Source organism: Dermochelys coriacea, chromosome 15 (genome assembly GCF_009764565.3).
Source record: "Dermochelys coriacea isolate rDerCor1 chromosome 15, rDerCor1.pri.v4, whole genome shotgun sequence".
NCBI lineage: Eukaryota > Metazoa > Chordata > Testudines > Dermochelyidae > Dermochelys > Dermochelys coriacea.
Window position 1 is genome coordinate 25,764,837 of NC_050082.1, and position 18,782 is coordinate 25,783,618.

The following is an 18,782-nucleotide window of genomic DNA, read 5'->3' on the forward strand; positions in this document are numbered from 1 at the left end:
GAAAACATTTACTCTTAAGAGAGACTTGTATAATGATTTCAGGATTTTTTTAATCACCATTTTACAAAAAACATATGTATTTTTATTTTTTCCGTCACTTTTTATTGCAGGTCAGTTCATTAGCGTAGGGTTGCATACACACCTTTGATATTGTAGGGTTACCTGTAAGCATTTGATTGTTTACAAGTCTTTGTTATTGTAGGATTGCTCATGAGTGCTGGACTGAGTATAATACATTGTTATCATATAGCTGCATTGAGTGTTGACTTTGTTGCTGTAGGGTTGTTTGAGTTCTAGGCCATTGGCAGACTTTTTTTTTTTTCGCCTTTTAAGCACTGAAACATTTATTTAGGGGGAAAATGATAAAGAATTATATGTACTTTGCAGAAACAATCTTAGACGAAACCTACAAGATTAAAGGTTAAAATGTGGGCTTCCAATCTGGAAAGCATCCTTTTCCAAACAACAATTTAAGGGAGATTTTCAAAGGTAAAAATGGCAGCTAGGTGTCCAACTTCTCAGTGCAAGCTAGACACCTAACTGCTCGTTGGGACTTGGCCAATGTAATACTGATGAACATTTGAAAAGTCAAGAGCCACCTGAACTGCCTTGGAAGGAAGAACCTGATTTTCAGAGGTGCTGAGCATCCATCACTCTGATTGAAGTCAATAGGAGCAGTGGGTGCTCAACTCCCTAGGAAAATGATGCTCCTACTCTTCAATTGCTGCAGTAATATTATCTGTCTCTTTTCCATCTTCTCCATGGCTTTCTATGTAATTCATTCACACGCTGTTTCTGTTTCTTTCCTCCATAGCCCTCTCTTCTTCCCCGTGTCTATGCCACTGGTGACAGCTCTATTGTCCTCATCCCCCGGCTTCTAGATTTTCTCCTCTCACTTACATCCAGGCTCCAATATACCCCTGCCAATCTTTCCGCTACAATCTCTCTAAAATCCTTCCTTTTTGCTCTATCCCGAATACCATTCTCTAGCCCTTGTTCACCTCTGGCCTTGATTACGACAACCTTCTTCTCTGTGGCTGCCCTAGAGTTCATCTTACCTCCCCCTTTGATTTACTCTAAATGCTGTTGCTAAGATCAGCTTCCGCTCCTGGCACTCCCCTATTTGAATCCTCCCCCTTTGATTTACTCTAAATGCTGTTGCTAAGATCAGCTTCCCCTCCTAGCACTTCCCTATTCAAATCAGTCCACTGCCTTTTACATCAAGTTCATGCTTCTCATGCTCCCAGTCAAGGCTATGCAAAATTCCACCCCTGCCTTTGTCTCTGTTCTTGATTCCTCCTACATCCACTCTCACACCCTTCGTTCTGCCCAGATCTCTCTCAACTGCCCCTTTCTGCCATGCCACCTCTCCCGCTGAGAATTCCTTCCTATGTGCCAAATATTCCCTCTCTCCATTCAAATTCCTCCAGGAAACCAATACCTTTCATCAATGCTTAGCAATACAAGACCTATCAGCCTTTGTATCCCCTTGAAAGTAATGGAGTAGTGTCCTGGTGTCAGAACACTGGAATTGAGAGAGGCTGCACTGGAAAAAGGCTTTTCAGGCTGGTGAGGAAATGGTGTAGAGTCACTAAGCAAAATGTGCACAATTGAAGCCGAGGCCCTCACCCTGCATATTGTGTGTCTGTTAGAAGTGTTTAATTTGACTGAAATCCCTAGGGGCAGGGACCATGCCCTCTTGTAGGAATGAACAGCTCTGAGAATATGCTCGTGTTCAATAAATTACAGTATTAAATAGACCTTGTCTAAATGGGAAAGATTTACTAGTTATTCTGGTATAACTAACACTAACACATACCCTCTCTCTCAGTGTAAACACTTATACCAGTTTAAGAGTGGTTTATTTCAGTTCAGCTTAAATCCCTTCCCAAGTGAAATAAGCTAAAATGAACAAAGCCAATCTTACACTGGAATGAGAGTGTCCACACAGGGGGTTATACCAGTATAACTGTATCAGTACAGTATATAAGAACGACCAAACTGGGTCAGACCAAAGGTTCATCTGGCCCAGTATCCTGTCTTCTGACAGCGACCAATGCCAGGTGCCCCAGAGGGAATGAACAGAACAGGTAATCATCAAGTGATCCATCCACTGTCATCCATTCCCAGCTTCTGGCAAACAGAGGCTAGAGACACCATCCCTGCCTATCCTGGCTAATAGCCACTGATGGACCTATCCTCCATTAATTTATCTAGTTCTTTTTTGAACCGTTATAGTCTTGGCCTTCACAATATCCTCAGGCAAGGAACTTACATAAACTGATGTTTGAATATCTGCATTACAATACTGTGGCGGGCTATCCAAAAAAAAGAAAAACACACACGCACACGGGGCAACTAAAACAGAATGACACTTCTTTGAGATTTTTATTAGTCTTATTTTATCTAGCTACAAAATAATTATAGCTATTAAGTAACTGGGATCCTAACCAAAGGCCCAATTCTCACTCTCCAAGCGTAGAACCCACACAGTCACTTATTCCAGGATCTGATACTCTCTCCACTATGTGGGTGTTTTGGCCATATGTGTGGACTCAGTGCATGCCCCCTCCCCTCCACAATCCCCAAAGTTTCCCCTGCACTAGCATGGAGCTGCTGTGGAAGAAAGCTCTGCAGAGTGCAAACAATGAGTAATGTAGTTCCCTTGTGCAGCTTTTGTATGGCTCCCCCATTCCACTCTGGGCAGCAGAACCATGTTAGTTCCATTGGTTCTCTGGTCTTGTTCACTCACACCAGGAGGGGAAAGTGTACCCTAAAGGGCAGTGTATCTCCATGCAAAAGGAAAGAAGTTTACACTGGTGGTTCTCAACTAGGGGTCTGGGACACCCTCGGGGGCCCACAAGCAGGTTTCAGGGGTGCCACCAAGCAGAGCTGGCATTAGACTTGTTGGGGCCCAGGGCAGCAAGTCAAAGCTCCACCGACTGGGGCTGAAGCACAGGGCCCAATACCCTGCCACCCGAAACTGAAGCCTGCACAACTTAGCTTCGCAGGGCGCCCTGTGACATGGGGCCCAGGCAATCGCCCTGCTTGCTACCCCCTAATGATAGCCCTGTCTTTTATATGCAGAAAAATAGTTGTTGGCGCACAGGTGGGCTGTGGAATTTTTATAGCATGTTGCGGGGAGGTCTCAGAAAGAAAAAAGGTTGAGAACCCCTGATTTACACTACAGGAGGCCAACAGGGGGACATAAAACAAGACAAGAGACTCAACAGTGACTAATCAATGGGAACTGGGGGCAAATAGGTGAGCAAATCCCACCAAGAGAAGCCAACTTGGAGGGCCTTGTTGCGTGGCATTTACCTTTCTTGTTCCAACCACTGTGATATGGAGATACCGCTAGTTCTTGTCTTTCAGAAAGGGACATGAAAAGGATTTTATACATGATACTGTCACAAGGAACTGCATGCTTAGAAAGAGAATCAAGCATCCTTACCCTTGTTCTGTCCTCAATTTCATAGATGCGAAGCTGCATGGGAACATTAAAGCTATGCAGGATATTTCCACCAAACACCAGAGAATCTACTGGAGTATAAACTGCATGTATCCATCCTAAAGAGGAAAAGCAAAGAACTGAGAATGCCTCATGCTATGTAGGATCACAAATGACTTTACCATCAATCACAAATTCTCAGACCACCAGGAGGAATACAAATATTATTAGTCCCATTCTACAGACAGAGAAACTGAGGCACAGAGATTGAATGACTTGCTCAAGGTCACACTTCAAGTCTGTTGTAATAGCAAGAGAGTATTTGTATGTGTGTATATTATGATAACTCTGAAGATTGAATTCCTCTATTTAGCCACAGAACAGCTACCACATGGGTGGAGGCTAAGCAAGCTTCCCTTACACTGCCGCAACAATGTGAGTCAACCACAACCCATAGATGAGAAGGAAGTTCACTCTCCGTAGCTCATTCGGCTCTTAGTCTCTCTTCTGACATCACCAAACAGGGGCACAAATCATGTTAACAGTGGAGGCAGATCTGTGACATGCAGATGGATTGAGACACACCAAACTTATATTACACAAGCCCCCAAACAGCCATCAGACAGTAGCAACTTCAGGTCACTACCAGCCATCCTGTAGAGGTGAAAGCTCCATATCCCATTACCAATTCTTCGAAACAACTGAAAATCTTTTTACTTGTCAAGTCCTTAGTGTTTCTCCCACTACAGCTGATGAGATTGCTAACAACCCAATCCTGCAAGGAAAGTTCCCTTAATTGACTCCAAAGGGAGGAGAGGATGCTCACCATCCAATCGGATCAAGCCATAGCAGTTCATGCAGCTGGCTTCTCTGCATTCCTTCCTCTGCACTATTTGCCTGTCACATGATTAGCTGACGCATGGGACACACAGGACTCTAGACTCTGATCTCAGCAGTGACAAAGGAATTGATCCTACTAATGATCTGGGACCTCAGGAATTTGTAACATTAATTCTTGTTTTAAATCAAAAGTATTTCAATTAATAAACCAGCAAGCAGGGGCATAAGGGGCTGTCAATTTCTTCCGAACTGTGCACTGCTTCCCATTAAAGCTGGAGAGATTTTCATTCACCTCAGGATCAGCGAGGCAGCAGGAAAATGCAACCTAGGCCTACAGGGTGGACTCTCCAGCCACTAGGCACAAAAGTATTTCCCCTGCTAGAGCCTGCAGACCAGCTGGGTTATGCTTCGGAAGCCCTTGAACCATCATATATGACAGGAAACTGGCTCACAGTGCTTTCACTGAGAAGCATTCAGTAGTTGAGGGACCAAGAAAAAACTCAAGTTAAAATTTTCTCTCCGGGAACACAAAAACCTGGTTCTTGGTACATTTTTCTGACTTTACGAATCGAATTTCACATGATAAATCTAATGAAGTGAAAATTACAGGTGCCCAATGGCAACTCTGGGTTAGTATTGCATCTTTCTTACAATAGGTATAGTAAATTCCATCACTGACTCACTCACAATCAACAAGAAAGTTTGTTACTCCAAATCAGTCTAGCTTCTTTCCTTCCTCACAGGGCAACTACTACAAGAAATAATACGCAAGTCTGGGATAAACATATATAAAAAACTACTGAGTAAGTAGGGTAACCTAGCAATCAGAGCAATAGATTGGGAAACAGGACTCCTGTGTTCTGTTCACTGCTCACCCACAGGCTCTGTGTACACTTGGGAAGTCACCTAACTTCTCTGTGCTTCACTTTCCCCACCTGGAAAAAGAGGGACAACACTTATAAACTGGCTTGGATGAAAGCTGCAATTGATAGTGCCCACGAAATTTATGAAACAACAACTGAGTAAAGAAGATTTTGACACCTGTAATGGCCTTTTGGTGGATACATGCAGCACGACTATAAAGCCTCTTCACAAGCAGATCAGTGCACCGTATCACATTAAATATATCACTTAAACATATAAATGTAATTAAAAAACTTGTAAAAATAAATGGCTTTCCATATCCATATGGAGGTGTGAGAAAGAGAGGGATCCTAAATAAAGCTATGGAGCTTGGAGTTAATTGCTTTTACCAGATGATCAAAGATTCACATGACATAAGGGAAAGGGTTGGAACTGTGTGTAAAAAATTAAGCTGCTACCAGGTCTCAGAGACTGACATGTTGGGTAGAATGGGGTTGTATCTGGCAACTCAGTGTCAACCTACTCTGATGAGATAGGTATAATTTTTTTCCATTTTATAGATAGGGAAACTGAGGCTCAAAAAGATCACAGTGAAGCAGTGTCAGAGATGGGAATAGAACCCATGAGTCCTGACTCCCAGTCCTCTGATCTAACCATTAGAATCATAGAATATCAGGGTTGGAAGGGACCTCAGGAGGTCATCTAGTCCAACTCCCTGCTCAAAGCAGGACCAATCCCCCATTAAATCATCCCAACTAGGGCTTTGTTAGGCAACACTCCTCTCCTCACAATACATCCCAACACACTGAACTGTAAATACTGGATTTGATTGCTTTATTAAGGAATTTTATAGTACTGTCAATTGTTCTAGGTTATTTAAAAAAATCTGTTGTCAGAGATTTACGACTCTAATGTAAAAATTCACTGAGCTGAAAAAACTGTTACTAACCTTTCCATAACTGTTGTTGTTCAAGATGCGCTGCACATGTGCCTTCCACTGTGGGTGTTTGCACACTCCAGTCCACAGTTGTCAGAGAATTTTCACCCTCAGCAGCATCCGACGGGGCAGCCTGAGGGCATGCTCTCTGCCGTCTCGTGCATATCACACAAGCATAAAGGGTCAAGCCAACCCAGACACACCCCGCCCCGCTCCGGAGTTCCTTCCCACTGGAATTACTCCAATAGCAATGGGAAGGAGGGTGCATTGTAGACGTGCAAAACATCTAGAATAACAGCAGTTACAGAAAGGTCAGTGATCATTTCTTCTTCTGCGAGTGACTGCACATGTCCATTCCACTGTAGGCGACTCACAAGCAATTCTATTTGGAGGCAGTATTGGAATCTATTTGAACAAGGACTGGAAGACCACTTGTTCAAATTTAGCATCATCGGATTGTTGAGAAACTGCTTCGTGCGAGGTAAATGTGTGACATGCGGACCAGGTTACTGCTTTGCAACTGTCTAATACACATGAGCCAGAAATGCTGCACAGGCCACTTGGGCTCTAACTGAATGACCCAATATTCTATCTAACGGTTCCACGGTAGCCAAGTGGTAACATGAGCAAATACAACCGGACATCCATACTGAAATCCTCCGTGTAGAAATCAGGCTGCCATTCATGCTGTCCACAAATGCAATAACAACTGAAATGAAGATCTGAAAGGTTTAGTCTGTTCCAGACAAAACACTGATGCTCTTCCAACATCTAGAGTCTGCAATAGCTCTTCTCCCTTGTTACCATGAGTATTTGGAAGGAAGGTCGGTAAGTAAATTACTTGGATGATATGAAAAGAGGAGACCACTTTTGTAAGGAACCTTTGATGGGGACGAAGGTAGACTTTATCTACATAAAAAAAGTATACAGAGGATGTGATACTAATGTCCTCAACTCCCCTACTCTCCTGGCCAATGTAATGGCTATTAAAAATGCTACCTTCATTGAAAGATGTAACAGACAGCAAGTCACTATAGGGTCAAAGGGAGGATCCATCAGCACAGTTAAGACTAAATTCAGGCTCCATGGTGGAATAAGACTCTGTATGTGTGCAAACACCTTGTCCAAGTCCTTTAAAAACCTTACAACCATTGGATTGGAAAAAAGGAAGTGTTTATCCACAGGAGGGTGAAATGCCGACATAGCTGCTAAGTGTACCCTAACTAAGCTAATCACTAATCCTTGATGTTTCATGTACAAAAACAGTCCAGCATATGCTGAATAGAACCAAGGACAAGGGAGACACCTTTCAGCCTTGACCAGACAGAAAACCTTTTCCACTTAGTAAGGTAAGCTGTCCTCGTTGATGGTTTTCTAGTATTCAGCAGTACCTCCTGCACCTCTCTGGAGCAGGACTCCTCCACCAATGTTATCCATGTAATCTCCAGGCCGACAGGTGAAGAGCCTCAAGGCTGGGGTGGAAGAGGTGGCTACGATTTTGTGAAACTAAATCTGCATGAAGCAGGAGCAATAGGGGGACTGATTGACAGGTCTGAGAATGAGAAAAACCATGCTCGTGGGGCCAACCTGGGGCAATCAGTATAAGATTTGCCTTGTTCTAGTTGGCCTTGCACAGAACTCTGAGCAGAAGAGCTATGCAGGGGAAGAGTGTACAGAGACCCTCTGACTATGGCAGTAAAAAAGCATCCATCAGCAAACCTGGGCTATGACCTGCTCTGGAGCAGAACTGGTGTCATTTTGTGTTGTCCTTTGTGGCAAACAGATCCACTTAAGATGCTCCCCAGAGCTCGAAAATGGACCTTGCTATGTCTGGGTGAAGGGACCACTAATGATAGTTGATAAACAACTTGCTTATGCAATCTGCCAGTGTATCCTGAGCCCCCGGGAGCTGGGCCATCATCAGCAGTATAGAGTTACTGATGTAGAACTCCCAGAGCAAGATTGTTTCTCAACAGAGTAGTGAGGACTAGGCTCCCTCCCTGCTTGTTTACATAAAACATGGCTGTTGTATTGTTGGTCAGCATCAATACGTCCCTCATCCTGATGCAAGGAAGGAATGCCATGCAAGCTACACCGACAGTCCGCAGCTCCCTGATGTTTATGTGCAGACTGAGATCTTAGGGAGACCAGAGACTTTGTGTCTGCAGGTGTCCTACATAAGCACCCCATCCCAGATCCGAGGCATCTGTGACTAAGATAAGCATGTTCGCCCCACCTCAGCACAACTCCCCCACATGCACTGGTTGGGTCTAACCACCAAATCTTGGAAAGATAAGATGCAATTTTGTATGTGCACTAACATACCTACATGGTGCCTTCTTGGAGAATACAGACCAACATGGCTGCTACTCTGAAACCTGTCTTGGAGAATGTATCTCTGCCACCAAGCCCTAAAGGGATCTGAAGCACTGTCTGGAGTAATGGACCACGTAAGCGCTCACGGCCAAGTGCCCCAGAAGTCTTACCATGGAGAGAGGATAAGCCTTCAAGTCCAGAAAGAGGCTTTGCATTGCAAGAAACCTCGTCTGTGGTAGCAAGACCCTAGCCATTGTGGAGTCCAGGACCGCTCCAACAAATTCTATTTTCAGTATCAGAGACAGGACTGACTTGTCTGTGTTGATTAACAGGCTGAGCATGTTGAAGGTGGACCAGATTATGTAGACACTGGACACCACCTGCAACCTGGACCAACTTATCATCAGCCAGTCATCCAGGTAAGGGCACACAGAGCCCGCCCCCGCATCTCCAGAGGAAAGCTGCTACCACCACCATATGGTCTGTAAATACAAGAGGAGTAACTGAAAAACCAAAGAGGTTGGGCTGATAATGGCAGCCCCAGATGGTGAAACTTAGAAATGTTCTGTGGCCCTGTTAAATTGCCACATGAATGTAGGCATCCTTTAAGTTGAGAGCAGCATACCTGTCCCCTGTCTCCAAGAAATAAGAGAAGCTGAAGTGACCACCCAGAATTTCCATTTTTTTAATAACTGCCTTATATCTAAAATAGGCCAAAGACCCCCTTTTGCCTTCAGGATCAGGAAGCATTGGGAGTAAAACCCTTTTCTCCTGAAAACAGAAGTGATCTCCTCTATAGCGCCTACAAGAACAAATGATTGTACCTCTTGCAGTAATGCTTTCTTGTGAGAGAGGTCCCTGAAGAGGGAGGGGGAAAGGGGACAGAAATTTGGGGTAGAAATAAAAGGAAGCGAATATCCCACTTCCACCGTGCTTAGATTCCACTCATCTGTTGTGATGTGGGTCCAAGCATGATAGAAATAGGACAAAACAGTTTGCAAAGATTAGAACAGAAAAGGATGGCACTCTCAGAATAGGTAGACTGCTCTTGACCTACCTATCAAAATGAGCTGTTGGAAGAAGCCGCCTGCCTCTACAAACACCAGTGGTTGCAGAAACAGAGGGAAGTGGTGGTGGAGATCATCATTTGTAACCTCTGCTCCTTTTCTTTGACAGGTCTTGGGCTCAAGAAATAAATCCCTGAAAACACTGACACTGATGAAGACAGAATCTCTTCCGCAGAGGGCTTTCAGCCCAGGAATTTCAGGCTCATTCTACAATCCTGAAACCATGCAGAGTCTCATCCATCTTTTCTGACAAGAGCAATGACCCCTCAAAGGGTAAGTCCTGCACTGGCTCTAGCACCTCTGGAAGGAGGCCAGAAGAGTCCAACCAAAATGAGCACCTCGTTGTGATGGCAGAGGCCATGCTGTGCTCTGCAGAATCTGCTTCATCAAGACATGCCACCAGAGCTGTTCCGGCAACCATTTTGTCCTCCACTATCAAAGTGAGGAACTGAGGCTCCCAGATGAGGTGAAGCAAGTCTTTAAATTTCAAAACCATATCCCACAGGGTGAAATTATAGTGTCCCAGCAAAGCTTGTTGGTTTGCAACGTGAAGCACAATCCACCTGTGGAATACAACTTCCTCCCAAATAAGTCTAGCTTCTTGTCCTCTTTATTCTTTGGGGTTGAAGCATGGTGCCCATGTCGCTCCTATGAGCCCATCTTTCCTTTTCCTTGGCAGCTGCCACTACAAGGAAGCATAGAGGAGGGGGATTATATACGTGCTTGAACCCGTGGGAGTGGACATAGCATCTTCTCTCCAGATTTAAACAGCCATTTTAACAGTCAGAGGCAGGGAAGCTGGGCTCTGCCAATGGATATTGGTAGGCTCTACAAAAGCCTAATTTATTGGAAGAGCTATTCTAGTTGGGGCGCAGTAGAACGTCCACCAGCTTGTGGGATTTTTCCTGGACCTCCTCCGGGTGAATATCAAGAGCCATAGCCATCCTATTTAACAGCATCTGATGAGTCTTAACATTGTCCAGAAGTGGAGAAACAGACTCCGCCACAATTGCCTTATCAGGAGATGAGGAAGAGGATGCTAACAATACTGGGGGCTGGTCCAGTTCCTAACTCACTTGCAACTGCTGTGCGAGGGATCCCTTAGCGCTGGTCTCAGTACCAACACTATCATGCTTGTGGCAATGATGCTCCTGATGCTCAGCAGATTGAGCCAGCTGAGATGGCTGCAGAGATTTTGACTGGAGGGGGAGAACTCCACGGGTTCCAAAAGGGTCACTGGTACAGCTGTGGACCCCAGCTATGCATAGCACCAGGGTCCCTCTTGTAAGCTCCCTGCTGGTACTAAGTCAGAAACCAGTCCGGCAAGTGGCATATCCCACTGATGGGACCAGATAGTTGGGATACATAGGAACCCACTTCAGAGTCTGATGAGGACAAAGCTTCTTCTTGAGATCAAGGCAATGCCATACCCATCAGTGCCAGAGAAGAAGGCTCAGACTCTGAAGAAATGGGAGCTAGGGATATCATCTATGGCTTTCTGCTAGACACTTCTGGCCTCAATGACACGCTGACAGCCACATCCAGTGGAGCTGCTTGGTGTGGAGCTGAAAGCACAGGAGGTGGTACCTTGGGCACCAGTGCCAGGTAAGTCTCTTTAACTGCTAGTGGTGGATGAACCAAGAGATTCAACAGCTCTCCCACAGCCTCAGATGCCTCAGGAGTAGATGGTACCAAGACGACAATCTGCAATATCATGGCATAAGGAGATGCTGATGAAGGTGTGTCAGGAGCTGGTCTCGACAGGCCCACAATGGGCTCTGGAGTTAATAAACTCCCATGTTTAGAGATGTGCTGTGGGAAGTGCTTACTCTCTGAACACCCTCCTAATCTTTAGCAGAGCTCATCCTCTTTGATTCCTTCCAAGACCCTGGTACAGAGTCCAATTTCTGATCTCTCCTCTTCGGTACTGCTGATTTGCCTCTCAGTACCAGTAGTGCTGGAGTTGTGCTACTGATCAGTACCAAGACTGAAGTAGAGGGCTCAGATGGAGGCTATAATGCTAATATTAGCAGATATTTTAACCTACTGTCTGTCTTTTTTCAAATGGGGCTGAAAACCCTTACAAATGCCACACGTCGCTCTCATGAGCTTCCCCCAAGCACTTAAGGCAGCTGGGGTAAGGGTCATTATTCAGCATAGCCTTGCCAGAGAGCATGCCATACGGCACCCAAACTGGGTCCCGGAACCAAACAAAGAACAAAAACAAAAAAAATTTCTACTAAGTAACTGACTAACTACTAAACTACACTTACTATACATGTGTTCTATATACAGGTATAGAGAAAAGACTTGCAAAAGCAAGGACAGGGAGCTCCAACAATCATCACAGGCAGTAGGAAAGAGCTGAGAGGGGTCTAGGGCAGCTCAGCCCTTTATGCCTGAGCAATGTGCACAAGTCAGCAGAGGGTACTGAGGCTGCCCTGATGGGTACAGCTAAGGATAAAAACTCTCCAACAATTGTACACTGGAGCACACAAACACCTACACTCAAAGAAGAACTTGGCTTTAGAGGCAACAGCAAGTGGAGGTGGAGGAAGAGAAAGAAACTATTGCTTTTGGTTCTTTTGTTTTATAGGGAGTGCAAAAAAATATCAACACAGGAGTTAGACCTTAAAATATATTTTTTTAATTCCACCATACAATATCAAAAGTGGCCTAGGTTGCTCAGATTATGTTCTCTCGGGGGAAATCATACTTGAGATTGCAATTGCTTTCATTATTTCTTCCCCCATGGATTTTAGTCTCATCATATCTCCCCAGACCTCTCAGTCTCAGCCTCACAAGCCCCAATAGATATTAAGGACTCTTGTGTTAATGATCCCCAAACTCACTAGTAGTCGCCCCTGATGTGATCAGTGACTGTTCCTCTGGAGCTATTACCCAACCATCAGGTCAATGCTCCAGCAAATAGTGCCTCAGGCACAATAAATCCTTAACAGAAATATTACTGACAAGGGAGTAAATAATGCCTATTTTTGAGCCTGTCATTGCGAAAGAGCCAGTAAAGAGGGCAACAGAGACTCTGAAGATCAATTTTCAGAGGAAGCCTCTACTTTTGTGGGTAATATGCTTAAGTCCCTGCTTAAGCCCACAAATCAAGTAGTTACTTATCTTACTATAGTATCTGTGCCTGTAGTTGTTAGAAGCAAAACTGGTCCTGCTAAGACCTTCTCAGAATATCTGGGCCCAAAACTCAGAGGCCAGGCTGAAAATCAGCCCCTTTAAATACTCATTTTTAATAAAACAAACAAGAAATAACAGTAGTGCTGTTAACAGACTCATACCCAGTAATGAGACATTGAAATAACAGCATTAAACCCACTAAAGTCAGAAAAAAACCTCAGAGGGCAGGCTACACTCAGATCTGCTGACAAAGCACAACAGAACCGTAGGGGCAGAATGTCTTTCAGGCACAATACAGAAAGAAAAGGAGTACTTGTGGTACCTTAGAGACTAACAAATTTATTAGAGCATAAGCTTTCGTGAGCTACAGCTCACTTGCATCCGATGAAGTGAGCTGTAGCTCACAAAAGCTTATGCTCTAATAAATTTGTTAGTCGCTAAGGTGCCACAAGTACTCCTTTTCTTTTTGCAAATACAGACTAACACGGCTGCTACTCTGAAACCTGGCACAATACAGAGGGTGCAAAGGGGCAATCCAGCCACTGGAGACCAGGAAGTCAACCAGAACTTTCTGTGGGCTCCCAGGCAGTGCAAACCGGTGCAGCAGCTTCGCCTTTCTTGGAAAGCACACAGTACATTCTTCTCTCTGCATTCAGCTATCTCCGCTGGCTGATGAGGAAGGGGACCAAACCCAGGTCCATGCTCCTTTTTTGGACTTCCTAGCCCTTTTTACACAATTAACACTCACAGGGAGACCTAAGAGGAAGCAGGGACTATGCTCTCCCACTGGATTCAAGCCAGCACCCGCAGAGGAAGCAAGAAAGAGGAGAAGATGCTTGTGCTCTCCTTTTCCTTGCGCAGCCATGCGGGGTCCCGCAGAATCTGACTCCAATGTTGTACAACCACTTTCAGACACACTGTATCCTAAAATACTTCAGGCCTGCTTGATGAATGCAGAGTTGATAATAGAAAGATACCAACATTAGGAGGTGTATACAAGAGAGAAGAAATGTTTACAGATGAGATCAGAAATAAGATGGAAAGTTGACACATTAGCATGTACACAGGAAGTCTGGTCCAGAAGGTTAGAAGATTCCTGCACTTGCACTTACCAGATTTGGTGTAGGGGAAAGAGAGATGAGGCCAGTGCTAGGAGAGCGGAAAGGGTGAAGAGGAGAGTACAGAGAGACAAGCTGTAAGTAGGAAACACATTTTACATTTCCTGATTGTAATACTGGGGAAAACAAGCTCAGGGACCGTACAAGCTCAGCGGCTACATTTGATTCATTCCCACAGCTCAGACATCAGCAAGTTATGAAACAACTTGGATGCAAACAAGAACATGAAGTGGCTTTCTGAGCTTCCCCATTCCAATGTGCAGCATCCACACAAGTGGGTTTTTAAAAAGGAAGAGGGTTTTCCTGAGTAGGTGAACAAAATGGAGCTACAAAGGTAACTGAGGTCATAATCTGAAGGCACTGGCATTCCCTCATTATCATCATGTATGTAATAATACACTACATTTATTTCTCAGTCCTGCTACGATAGGTCATCAGTACTATCTACTGGATGGAATATCAGATCTGTTTGCATGTGTGATCATGTCACCCCCTAGTGGATGCAATGTCAGACAAGCTCATGCATGTTTGCATTTTTTGCCCTGTAATGGCTAAATACTACTATACACGCTGCAGTTGACATCCCTTAAGTATGTCTGTAATCAATTTTCCCCCTTAGAGCCTACAGAGGACATAAACCCTGATATTACTGCACAAGCATGAATCTTTCATGGGTTATTGCTGGTTGTGAGATATTATCTGCCCCTCAGTAATAATCTCATAAAAGCAAAGTACACCAAAAAATTTTTTAGCAAAGTTCATTCCATCTTTGATGCTAAAATAGCATGAGACTAAAATTAGAACAAAGGGATTAAGGACTGAAAAATCAAAAGCAGGGGGAATAGCACATTTTTGGTTGAAAGATGAAAACAAAACCACCTACTATTACCTGAGACTGAAATTAGATTTGTTTGTGCGAGAGATTGCAGGGGGTCCAGGGACTGGTTATGCATGAAAACCTTTTCCCTGTAGGTCACCCATTCCAACCTGGCCCCTGTTGGTAGTGGTACAATTTGATAGCTATTTGATGAAATTCAGTCTAATTTCTAATGGACAGAAATTGAAAAAGCACCACCAGGCGTTGGTAATCTCAGAAAAGGGATGAAGATTTGAATGAAAATGGAACCTGATCTACCCTCTAATTTCTCTGGAGAGGGTTCCTATAGCTCAGAGCTGAGGCAAATTGTCAGGGTATAGCAGGGAAATCCTACACTGCCACTACTTGTGCCATTCTTTTCTGTAGGCAAAGGAGTTCAGACTCCAGGGCTGTAAACCCATCACCTTTCACCAGCAACAGAGAGAAGAGATTGGAATTAAAAATTACAAACAGTTTGTTCACCTTTTGTAACCCCAATTATCAAGTTTCAGAGTAGCAGCCGTGTTAGTCTGTATTCGCAAAAAGAAAAGGAGTACCCGTGGCACCTTAGAGACTAACAAATTTATTAGAGCATAAGCTTTCGTGAGCTACAGCTCACTTCATCGATGCATCCGATGAAGTGAGCTGTAGCTCACGAAAGCTTATGCTCTAATAAATTTGTTAGTCTCTAAGGTGCCACGGGTACTCCTTTTCTTTTTCCCAATTATCAAGCAACAACAAGAGAAAAGCCCACTCAGGGTGGGTGTTCCTAAAGTTGACCTTTTTTATTTCAGTTCTTGGGGATTAATGAACACTTGCTTTTTCCCCAACACTCCCTCCTTTGTAGAGTCCACAGTCAATACAGTGATGACATTTTAGTCAGGAGGTTCAGTGCTAATCTCTTCTAGTTCACAATTACAGATCATTCTATTGCTCCTACCATACACTCGATTATTTAGCTTTATCACCTCAGGTAGACCTGCAAGGTAAAATTAACAACAAAGGCATTTCTCAATGGTTAAAAAAAAAAAAAAAAAAAAGACAATCTCATTATCTTCTGAAGTTCTATAAAACAAGCATTATTAAACATTCCAAATTTGTTACTAGATTTTGGGGGCTTGCAAATTCCTACTGTATCTTTAATGAGCCATCTGAGAATAATAAAAAGGGCACTTAATTTATAAAGCTAAGGAGTAGACTATAGACTCCAAGCCAGAGCACTGATGCATCTGTTTCCTTTAGCAACTGAACAAATGTTTGCTATATTGTAATGAAAATATACTGTTCTTTTCCTATAGTTCTGCAGAACTTTGGGTAGAAAATATCTAATAAATAGGTCTCAAAAATAAAGGCCAAAAGGGCTAACTGTCTAGTGAGATAATCAACCAATGGGAATTACACCAGGATGTCCCACCTTCCTGATATCTCATATCCCAAGAGAGAGGAGTTGTTAGGTCAGGTCATGATAGTGCCCCATAGCCCAAAATATCTGCAATGACTCTTCCTTATGTTTGACAAGTAAAAAAAATAACTTTGTCCCCAATAACATCACAGGTAGTTTAGAAACTGTAAGCCTTACATCATTTAAACTCTGCCTTCAGCAAATTGAACAGTTAACCACTAATATATTGTCCTTCAAGACAATCCAGAAGATCTCAAAGCCTCTTACAAATATTAATTGAACCTCAGAGCCCCCCCTCAGCTGGGGCAATAAAGGCACAAAAAAAGCTACATAACTTGTCTAAGATCTCCAGTGAGTCCATGGACAATTTGGGAACAGAACACAGGCTCCTAGACCACCAACCACCATCCATTACGAACAAGAAGCTGCTAAGAATTTAGAACTGAACATAACACTGATGGTTATAAAAATAGATGGGCCAAAACCAGAACCATCTATCAGTAACCCTTTCCTTTGCAACCGTTGCACTTTTGAGGTTTACATATTGCCACAGAGTGGTTGGCCCTTGTCAGCCGCACTTGTGACACAGACAACTATCCTCCTCAGATAGGGAAAATGAAGGTCATGTGACCAGTGGATCATGTGGCCCAATTAGGTCTCCGGGGTAAATAAAGAGGAGGCGTGGGGAGAGACCCTAGGCAGGAAGGCCTAAGCGTGGGGATGAGAGGGTTGCAGAGAGTTAGATGGCTCCTGCAGAGGACCCTGAAACAGCAGGGGGAAAAAGATTCCACTTAGGTATGGCTGGGAGTGATCTACCAGGGCAGGGAAGACTCCAGGCAGAAAGGCCTGGGAGTGGCTTGATGAAGGGCAAATACACCTCTACCCCGATATAACACAAGTTCGCATACAGGCGGGTTTGCAGACCATGCGGTAAAGCTCCGACACGCTGCCCTGAGCAGCATGTTAAGGGTGCCGGGCCAGACCCGAGGGGTTGGATAAGGGGCAGAGGGTCTCGGGGGCAGTCAGGGACTCCCCCCCGAGGATCTGGGAGGCAGGAGTTGGGGGGGCACTTCTGGGGGCCCCGCAGTCCCTGAGTGGCCGGGGGGAGGGAGCAGCCCACTCCGCGTTCCTCACCCCAGCCCCAGCCGTGTCACTCAGGGGAGGGGATTTGGGGGAAGGGATCCCCCCCCCCCCCGCACTCACCGGCAGCAGCAAAAACGCAGCAGCCCAGCCCCAGCCCACTCCACTCCGCCAGCTCCCAACCGCAGTGCTCCGCTTCCCGCCGCAGGTAAGTGTGGAACCTTTCCCCAACCTCCCTGCACTCACCAGCGGCGGGAAGCGGAGCAGTGCGGCCCCAACCCACTCCACTCTGCCACCTCCCAACTGGCAGCGGGAAGCGGAGCGGGCTGGGGCCGCACTGCTCCGCTTCCCGCCGCTGCTGGTGAGTGCCTGTCAGGTGGTGGGTGTATGGATAGGGGTCAGGGCAGTCAGGGGACAGGGAGCAGGGGGGTTGGGTAGTGGGTGGGGTCCTGGGGGTGATTAGGGATGGGGCTCTGGAGGGGGCGGTCAGGGAACAAGGAATGGGGGGGAGGGAAAGAAGTTCGATATAACGCAGTCTCACCTACAATGCGATGAGATTTTTTGTCTCCCGAGAACCATGTTATACCAGGGTAGAGGTGTATATAAACCTTAAAATACATGGTTTGGACTTTGAGGACTTTATTTTGGAACTGTTTGTGATATTAAAACAGCCCAAGTAAGGGTGATATGGGTTACAAGAAAGCTTTTGTGAAATTGAGGAGCCCTGAGCAAAGGGAAACCGAGGCAGGGATGCTGCATGGTTACCCCATGCCACGAGGGGGCACTTTGGAGGTAGTCACTCCATTACAGATATAATGAGACCTAGATCTGAATCACCCCTGGTTTCAATTTTGGAGTATAAAAGCCCAACCAGCAAAGTCTTGGAAAATCAAAATCTGCAGCATGGCTATGCATCCATAGAGCAACTCAATTAAAAGCATTTTAACAGTCATACTTTTAATGTGCAATTACTACTGCCCTTGGTATAAACACTATCGATTAAAGTTCTCACATACAGCCTGGCTTAGCCAACAGAGCCTTGATCTAGGATCCACATTCTAATAATAAATAGAATCCCATCCACATCAGACATCACTGTTGTACTTAATGCACCCTGAACCTTTGTGAATCACACCCAAGGCCCTTGCATATATCCTTAGTGCAAGGGGATGGTCTACCTGACCTCTTGAGGTCTCCTCCAGCTCTACATTTCTAGGATTCTGTCTTCCCATTCCATCCATTTGCTCACCCAATAACAGCCTCATCAGAGGGAATGTCATAACGGCTGTGTTTGACTGAAAACAAGAATGCTCTGGAGCAACACAGAACACTGCACATACTTTGTTAGAGTCTTACTTCTATCCAAAAATTCCAGCAATTATAATAATATTCTACAATCACATAGGGTCTTTCCTTCTAAAAGATCCCAAAGCGTTTTACAAACTATACATAAAGGAAATCATTTTTTCCCCACCAACACAATGTTGCCAGCTCTGGGATGAGACGTGCTTGTTGTTTAACACCATACAGCAAAACTAAACAAGTTAGGAAAGGAAGTGAAGAAGAATGCCATATCCAGTTAAAAGCAAATTATCCAGTTTGGATTTTTGACAGGACTTCAAAGCAGACAACCCTATTATCGTAAAAGTTCCATGGGATCTTTAATGGCAATATGAATATACGGTCAAATTTTGGGATTTTATGTCT

At 44.6% G+C, this 18,782-nt stretch overlaps 1 protein-coding gene across 5 annotated transcripts in view; it reads right to left on the minus strand.

The window, feature by feature from the left end:
* KDM2B (lysine demethylase 2B) overlaps positions 1-18,782 on the minus strand; it is a 166,378-nt gene that overhangs the window by 80,287 nt on the left and 67,309 nt on the right. For all 5 annotated transcript variants that reach the window (XM_038373649.2, XM_038373648.2, XM_038373650.1 and 2 more), the window contains one exon: positions 3,455-3,570. In XM_038373649.2, coding sequence (XP_038229577.1) covers positions 3,455-3,570 — 116 coding nt within the window. The remainder of the gene's footprint in view (positions 1-3,454; positions 3,571-18,782) is intronic.